The sequence below is a fragment of the Cariama cristata genome, unplaced genomic scaffold (assembly GCF_000690535.1).
Source record: "Cariama cristata isolate BGI_N322 unplaced genomic scaffold, ASM69053v1 scaffold25948, whole genome shotgun sequence".
In the NCBI taxonomy this organism is placed as follows: Eukaryota; Metazoa; Chordata; class Aves; order Cariamiformes; family Cariamidae; genus Cariama; species Cariama cristata.
Genome location: NW_009629808.1, coordinates 8454 through 17362, shown reverse-complemented (window position 1 = coordinate 17362; position 8909 = coordinate 8454). Strand labels below are relative to the sequence as shown.

General features: G+C 37.2%; 1 protein-coding gene across 1 annotated transcript; it reads left to right on the top strand.

Moving 5' to 3' along the window:
- Window positions 1-2116: 2116 nt before the first annotated feature.
- Window positions 2117-8462, top strand: STRADB (STE20-related kinase adaptor beta). Its single transcript, XM_009705309.1, has 11 exons — window positions 2117-2128; window positions 2464-2544; window positions 2945-3044; window positions 3708-3829; window positions 4305-4413; window positions 4936-5059; window positions 5612-5783; window positions 6195-6299; window positions 6518-6747; window positions 7328-7370; window positions 7836-8462. The coding sequence occupies exons 1-11, from the start codon at window positions 2117-2119 to the stop codon at window positions 7986-7988; spliced, it is 1251 nt and encodes a 416-aa protein (XP_009703611.1). The 3' UTR covers window positions 7989-8462.
- Window positions 8463-8909: the final 447 nt, after the last annotated feature.

Here is an 8909-nt window from a genome sequence, read left to right as displayed (position 1 = left end):
CGCCGTTAAACCGCCGCCGGGCGCGGGAGGAGGCGGGGGCGCCGGGGGACAGCAAGGTACGAGTTTAACGGACCAAGTGAGCAGCTCTCCTGGGAGAGACTGTGGGGCGTCATTTTCTCGCGTTCCGTTACTTTTGTCACGGACGGATCATTTAACTCGAGATACACGATCGGGAGCTGCCTCAGTCACTCCAGTCGTGAAGTAGGAGCTGCAGCCCAGCGTCAGCTGAACCAGTGACGTGCGTTCACCGTACCTGGGCTTTGGGCTCCAGAGCCTCCGCACTCTCCCAGCTCACAGGCACGTTTTTTGGTTTTTCTTTCTCCACCGCATTTTTCATGGCATATGAAGCTTTGGCCAAGCTGGGGTGAATGTGTCCGTTGAGCTGTGCAATACTGTCACTATCTGCAGAGCAAAAAAAGGCTGTGATACAGAAAGCAAAATGTGGAAACAGGGAAAAGGTTTATGTATGGACATGATCCAAAACCCTTTTGAAATTGAAGCAATGTTAAACTACATAAGAAAAATAAAAATGGTACTTTTATAATGTTATTTGAAAAAATGTGGATCATAGATGTTTCTGTTGGCTGGCTATAAGCCTTTGAACAAATTCTCCAATGATTTTACTTTAGTGTATCATAGTTATTACGACTTTATTCTTCAGCTTGGCTTTTGTGGTTTCATATTCCAGGCAACAGAATAAATTATCTTGTATAATGGAATGAGGTTATCTCCTTTCCAGGTAGGAGAAGGATTGTCTATGTCTAGTCATTACAGTGCTGGCCAGTATCTGGAAGCACCTGTTGTTTTGTTTTGGTTTTTTTTTTTTTTCCTTCTACTCGGCCACAGACTTCCTCAGTGAAGTTGGGTAAGTCAAGGCCTGATCCTCTGAAGGTGCCCAACACCTACTAAGGATCTTCTTTTGTGTCTATTTTTCATCTTTAATAAGAAATTGCAGTATTTCTATACTTCAAGCAGATTTTCAGGGTAAAAATACTAAGGATTAGGAGTGGCTTGGATATTTGGCAGAGGGTGGTATGGTGAGAGCTTGTTAGCTTTTCAAGACTGTTGCCTTGATTAAATAGCATACATAATTTAAATGCGGGATATAATCAAGCTTAGCTCCTTGGTAAATAAAATGATCAGTTTCTGGTATCATAGTCCACCTTTTTTAAGCTAATTTTCAAGTAATAATTACATATTAACATGGAACTACCTTCTGGACCTGACTTTGTCAGCCACCAAGTAGGACAGTACAAGTAGGTCTTCTACCACCATGGTAGAAGACTTGCTTGTAGCTAAAATAAATTATCTAGTTCCACTCTACACTTCAGAAGCTTTGATATGCTGATTAGATATAGTCATCTCTCTCCTCACTGCCCAAGCTTTCAAAGCATCAGACATAAAGTAAGTCTGCTGGAGGACTTTCAGAGTAGCTACTCTGATCTGTGAAGAAGTGTGAATGCTGATTCTGTAGCCTAAGTAAAGTGAAAGTTACCTGAGTTGGTTCCTCTGTTTTTGTTTGTTTTGTTTTTTGGTTTTGTTTTTTTTTTTTACTCAAATTCCTTAGAATAGTAGTTCCTCTCTCACTTGTGAAATGTAAAGTGCAACCACTTCTGGCTTGTTTTTTTTGTGACCTAGTTCAGCTGCACACAGCTGAGCCGAGATCTGACTAGCACAGCTGTGCTCCTTTAAAACAACAGACAATTACTTCTTTTCCTGCAAACTGCCAAGGATTCCTGAATCTGTTCCTTTTTACTTTCTGCACTTATGCAGTTAACTTGCAATTACATTGTTCAGAAGTGGTAATAGTATCTCTAAACCCATGAATCAAAAAGGTAAAACTTGAGTTGGAATGTATATTGCATATCCTCAGTATGGAGTTTGAAATCTATGTGGCTTGATGATAGAATATTGCTGCTCAATAGAAGCAGGCTTTCCCAAAGCTGTAGTTTTGGGTTTTTTTTTTTGTGTGTGTGTTAACTGAGAGGAATGCCTCACAATTGTGATTAAAGACACTTATATTTATCACAGGTTTATGTATGATCTTACATTGCTACTTTAATTTTTCTAGGATAAATGGGTGTATATGACTTTTCCCCTGATCTAAAGCGGTTCCATGTCTTGTTTGGTAAGTTTGTTTAAAAATCTTTGGCAGTTGTACCTTGTTACCCAGTTGTACCTTAATGTGAAAAAGTCCTGGTGAAAAGTCTTGCTTGAGGGGATTTCCACAGTGCTGAGCTGTTTAAGCTGCGTTGTATCAACTTTCGGTGAAAGAGACTGTTGAGTATCTGTAGGTCTGTTGTGCATGCACTTTATGCTGTTTCTTAACTTCCTGCCTGCCTGACTTCTAGCAGAAAACTTTCTGAACTCCTGCTTATAGGGGCTACTTTTTGATGTTTTCCCACTGCCACGTGCAGTAAGTTGCAGCAACTCCACTAACATTCACTTGGTTCTGTTCTCAAGGACTGTTCCTGTATTCTACGTACACCAGTTGAATCAATCAGACCAGAAGAGCTATCTCAGAGCAGCCTCCATGAATGCCTGGTAAGAAGAAAATAAAAACGTTGTCTGGCAACATTAAATACAAAGCTGGTACATCTTAAAAATAATCTCATTAGAGGGTACTTGTTAAAATGTTAACAGCAAAAATAATCAGAGTATTTTGAGGCTTCTTCTTTAGAGGACTACAGGTAACTAAGTGTTAATCTTGTACCAGTTTAAAAACAAAACACACACACACACACACACACACACACACACAAAATAAAAACAAACCAGTAGCTCATAAAATGAAGTCTCAGTGTAATGGTAAAAGCACCAGCTTGAATGTTCTGACTTGAGTACTTAATCTTAGCATTCTAATGATATTTATGCATTAGTTTTAAACATGTAAATGTTTAAAAATTACATAGTCATTTTGAGAACTGTTTTTCCTCGTTGTTAGGCTGATTCTGATCTAGCCTGGATTCCCTCATCTACGGGAAGGAATGAAATGGTATTTTGCTCTTCTAATGTCTCTCACTATGAACTCCAGCTGGAAATAGGTAACATGAGTGTACCTTAAAATATTTCTTGTTCCTGAAGATGCATGCCACACATAGGTTATTGCTAACTGCAGTAAATATTAAGTTTGGAAAATGTATTATCAGCTGATTAGAACTATTCTTGTGTCTTCTTAGGTAAGAAAAGTGCAGAATATTGCTCACGTTTCAGTAACACTTATTTTAAGATACAAGACAAATCAACAGTTACCTTCATTTTTCTCTTTATGTTTGTGCATGTGCATGTCAGTTTTCTAAATCTGTAGTATGTGGACAATAAATACAAGATTAAGTAATACCATGTCTTGTCACTTGGCTACCCAAGTTGATTGTTCTAAGGGTGGCTGCCCTGAATCCTACTGTGCATGCATATATTTATATGAATATGCACGCTGAAAGTGTTGTTCATTTAGATGTATAATTGATACTGACAAATGTTTAAACACTTTTAGTTGTTCTAAAAATAGCAGAGCCATGCTTTAACTAATTTGCTGGATATATTTTGCTGCAACTACTTAAGTTCTTGATGTTCTTAAAGAAAAGGTCATGCTGCTATCAATTGCAATTTTAGAACTGTAAAATTATCTGAAGGAAAAATTATCTGAAGGAAATTTTGTGGTGGATTATTATATTTTCCAATGTTAAGGTAGCCACTTCTGGTTTCAGGAAGGAGGTTCAACAACTTAACTTCAGTCTACCTTGCACGGCACACGCCTACAGGCACGCAAGTTGCTGTAAGGATCACAGACCTAGAAAATTGCTCTGAAGACCATTTGAAAGCCTTACAGGTAAAGCAGCAGCATTTCTGCACAAGTGTGGTGAAGATAGTGATGAATACATATGAGGTTGCTAAACAGAGGTAGCCTTTGTGTTTGGACAGGGTCATTTCAGTCAAGTTTTTCCTCCAGAGGATTAAAATATAAACACAAGGCATGTGTCAATTTGAGAGTTCCTTTCTGAAGAAAACAGTTGACAAGTATTTTAGAAATACTTCTGTAACTGTATAACTTTGTCTTTTGAAACATGTTCTGTATTCTGTATTTAACACCAAAACTTGAGACTCTGAGCAAACTAGATTTACCTGAGACAAATGCAATTACAGACAAGTTATTTACATTTCTGTTGCAGGCTACACACATCACCTGCAACTTTGTATAAATGCACACAGGGAACAGTTCTTTCTACTGATTACTGACATAGTTAATATGCTTAGTAAGACTGTTGTCTTGTGGTTAACACATCCACTTTCATTTAATTCCATAGAATGAGGTGGTTTTATCCCACTTTTTCCAGCATCCCAACGTAATGACACTTTGGACGGTGTTTACAGCTGGTAGTTGGCTTTGGGTCATCTCCCCATTCATGGCCTATGGTAAGAACTGTTAACTGCAATTTTGGAATAGGAAAAAGGACTGATAAAATTTGGACCACATGGTTCATGAGAGGTTTTTCTTTAAGCATCTCCTGTCTTGTAGAAAAAAACAAACTTTCCCAAACCATTTGTTTAGAGAAGTCTTCTGTACATAATCTTCCTTCCCAGTGAAGACTGGTATTTGAACTGCATTAAATTGCACTTAGTCCTAACACCCACCATGTGAGGAATGGTAATCGGGAGATGTATTTGACTTTATACAGCTTTGCCGTTTACCAACAGAAAACTTGTCTAGATTGAATACAGGTTTGGCATAGACTTTCAGTTAACAGAAGCATGACTTGAGTGTGATCTTTGCCTCACGGATGCATCAGTTGCATCGATGTAACTGTTCTTGATGTACCAAGAGCGTCAATATAAAGATGAGAATGCCACTCTTGATGAATGTATACAATGAAGCAAGCATAGACAAGTAATTTAACAAGACTTGTTAGGCTTAGCTAGTGTTTTTTTTCACTTCAGGTTCAGCTAGACACCTGCTGAAGACTTACTTTCCTGAAGGAATGAGTGAAGCTTTGATAGGGAACATTCTGTTTGGTGCAATCAGAGGATTAAATTACATGCATCAGAATGGCTACATTCACAGGTAAGAGAATGTCAACAGGTAAGAATCAGATTACAGCATCCAGTTTATTAAGAATGTAGTTTCACTTCAAAACTCATTTTCAGCTTAAGTGTTGTCTCCTTCCTTTTTCTATATACCTTCTTATGTCAGACAGTGCAGAAAGAATTTTTTCAATAATACAGCAGAACCAAGTTTATAGAAACTTAACAAGAATGATATTCATACATTATTTAAAACCGGTTGTTACGGGGATTATACATCTGCCTGGCTTTGTCTCTTTGAAGCAGAAAAGAATCAAACTTATAGAAAGGGCTTCCTTACTTTACACCCTTTGCAGGGAAGGAGGGCCCTTCTCCAATTTCTGGTAGCTTTTTCTTGCTGATCATCTGTCCTCGCTCTTGGGCTGTATTAAAATGACAACTCATACTGAGTAAAGAACTTCCATGAAAATAATCTGCTAAATAGAACTGCATGCTAACATCTCACTATAAGTTAATGAAATATGAAAGCCTTTCCACTCTAGTAGTGCTTTGAGTAATTCTTATAACTAAAATTTACCACTTTATGTTACAGGAATATTAAAGCTAGCCACATTCTGATTTCAGCAGATGGGCTGGTTTCTCTCTCTGGCTTAAACAACCTCTACAGTTTAGTTAACAATGGACAAAAGTCAAAGGTGGTATATGATTTCCCCCAGTTTAGTACATCTGTGCTTCCTTGGCTGAGTCCTGAACTACTGAGACAGGTTAGTATAAATTACACTTAATTTTTCTTATTCAAAGTTACCTGGAAGTACTCAGCTTCTAACTTAAGTCTGCTTGTAGAAGTGCAATGGATGCTGTTGAACTGCAACTTTTAAAAATACATAGAAGTAATTTGTAATTCTCTTAAAGAGAACTGGTTTTAAAGCTGTTGGTAAGGTGGTGCTGTACTAAGTCTTTTTACCTGACCTTCCTGGAAAGTACTGCAGATCTTAAAACTTGTCTTCAGTACAACCATTACATTTCTGAACAAAGCCTGAGGTTTCACGATTTAATTGCTTCAATCCTGTATAGATTACAGGGTATTAGAATCCTGTCTTGAAACAGACACCTGTATTTTTGTCAGCACTGCTCAGTGGCATCAGTGATCCAGTAGTGTTTTCTTTCTCTCATAGGATTTGTCTGGGTATAACATGAAGTCTGACATTTACAGTGTGGGAATTACAGCATGTGAATTGGCCAATGGACATGTTCCATTTCAAGATATGCCTCGCACTCAGGTATGATGCTAAACTCTTATTTCTACTTCAAAACAGTCTGAGCTTTTTTTTGCTTTACTCGGAGAAAGCAATGCTATTACTGCTGAAATGGTGGCTGCTTTTTGTTATTTCAAATATGCATACTTCTTTCTAGATCAAATAATCCTGGAGTTTCACAGCTTAGCCTGAATAGGTCTGGATAGGTGTTGAATTCTTACACTGCTATTCCTTTCTACTAGATGCTGCTCCAAAAGCTGAAAGGTCCCACATACTGTCCTTGGGATATAAATACCCTTCCCCACGGGGAATCCAGGATGAAGAATTCCCGATCAGGTGTTGATTCTGGAATTGGTGAGAGCATGACACGCACAATGACCAGTGAAAGACTACAAATTCCCTTTTCCAAAACGTTTTCACCTGCTTTCCACAACTTGGTAGAACTTTGTTTGCAACAGGACCCTGAGAAAAGGTAACCTTCTGCTGAAAACTAATTTTCTGTCACTTCAATCTAAGACCAAGTATAGCCCACAATTTAGGATACAGTAATTACTTGAATACTGTTAAAGTCAGAATTTCAGACCAGAAGTGCTATGCAAAACACTACACTTACTTTTGTTTTTTTAATTGAAGAATTATCTTGTCTGACAAAGGAACCATGCTTTTTAAGTTGTTTGACACCTGAATTTCTTGTAATATGAATGTACCTTGTAACAAGTAAAATTAATTTTTAAAAATGCACTTTGTTCAAGAAAAAAAACCAGGAATCTGAAGTATATGTTTACAGTACTGTGTCTCTTCTGAATGAGGCATTAAATTCCCTTGTTAAACAGAAAAGCAAAAAAGCCTTTAAAAATAGATTTCTTCAGCAGTGCCTTCACTACAAATTGAGGCACAGAATGTAGGAATTCTGTGCTGCTTTTCTCATGCTTTATGTTCGTCCTGTGGATGAAAAACTACAGAGCTTAAATTGATTTGTCAGTCTGGTCCATTTTTCCAAAGTAGTATTTTACTTTCCAAAACGTAATTATATTGTTCATTTTATGATCCAGGCCATCAGCAAGCAGTTTGCTTTCGCATACGTTCTTCAAACAGGTGAGTTTACTACATTTTGTTAAATGACACAGCTATAACCTAGATAAGCCACAAAATATTAGAGTTGGATTACAAAATAATTAAGTTAGCTGGAGCCAAAATACATCCTGTAACAGCATATCTGCTTCAAACTACTACTTTTTTTTTTAACGAAATGGTATTGATAGAGTATAGGAAGCACGAGAGTAATCCATTTCCCCTTTGATAAAGTTGGCTTAACTAAAGTCAGCCTAACTAATAATAATGGTTAATATTCTTAATTTAAAGCAGAACTGCATAGCTAATGTAATTAGTCTTGAAAGACTAATTCAACTTGAGACTGAGGAAAGCTAAACCCCTCATCCTGTTATTTTCAGTATTGTGACGTGCAAGAACATGGGTCTGATTTCACATGCTTTTAATTGTCAGATGCAAGGTTTTGTAGACTTTTATGTGCAGCCCTATTTTAACTTTTGTTCTTTCTAGATAAAAGAACAAACACAGAATTCACTGCTGTCTCTATTACCACCTCCTCTTCAAAATAACAGATCAGAGTTCTTGGCAATGCCCTCAACAGCAGTTGGGACTGAACTTGGACATATTACTGCAAATCAAGGTGATGCAGACTGGGAATTCTAAATAAATACCAAATAATCATACCTCTCCTGTGCTTCAAAGAAGGAAAATGTGATTTGTATTTGCTGCTTTAGTTTGTATGGTTAAAATACAATTAGACAAAGTATACTTGAAAATGCCATTGAAGTCGCCATATTTCATTAAGTACTTCCTCTGTTGGCATCATGAAGTGCAGTGTGCCTCACTTTCTGACTGTAAGGAAAACTGTATAGAGAATGGATGAATGCTTATCTCCTTATTTCAAAATATTTCTTAATAAGAGAGTTCCTGCTGTAATCTTACTCTATTTTCAGCTCATATTGCTGCAGTCCATGTGCCTTTCTGAATTCAGGGCTGGGTTTTGTCTGTGACCTTAAACAATCTATTTGTCTTTTCATTATCACCCAAAATATTTTAGTAAGGAAAAATCCTTCACTTCCAAGTCTTGAGTTTGAAACTGGACAAATTAGTTGCTTATGCAAATAAATGTTTCTCTTTTCACACATCCAAAAGGCATTTTTCACACTTGATGTGCTATCATACCTGCCAAAAGTAAGCTATGCATCATTTTTCATGCAGATTTAATACTGCGTCTTTCCCAAAGAAGTTAAGTTACTTGAAAATGTGACTCGTGCTCTTGCATTTGTCTACATTCTTAGTACAAATCTGTGCTTTTGCATCTCCATTTATTGTTGGGTCATTTTAGCAATTAATCTGAGGACCTCTTACTATGCAAAGTAAGTCTCAAGTTGTAACATGTACGGGTTAATTTTGAAGAATCATATTAAATAAAGTTACTGTACATATTTTTATTTATACTGTATTCCTGTTCACCACCAGAACCTAATACTGTTTTCTTAAAAGAACAGGCAACATGCATTAAGTTTCACTGGCATTGCTGCTGACAAACAAGCCTCTTCTGTAAGCCACAGTTAAATTCCCATG

Bases quoted from the DNA above. Each gene is read 5' to 3' on its own strand.
- STRADB (XM_009705309.1), top strand. The intron at 4,414-4,935 runs GTAAGAACTGTT...TTTTCACTTCAG, and splicing joins CTCCCCATTCATGGCCTATG to GTTCAGCTAGACACCTGCTG. The intron at 7,371-7,835 runs GTGAGTTTACTA...TGTTCTTTCTAG, and splicing joins CGCATACGTTCTTCAAACAG to ATAAAAGAACAAACACAGAA.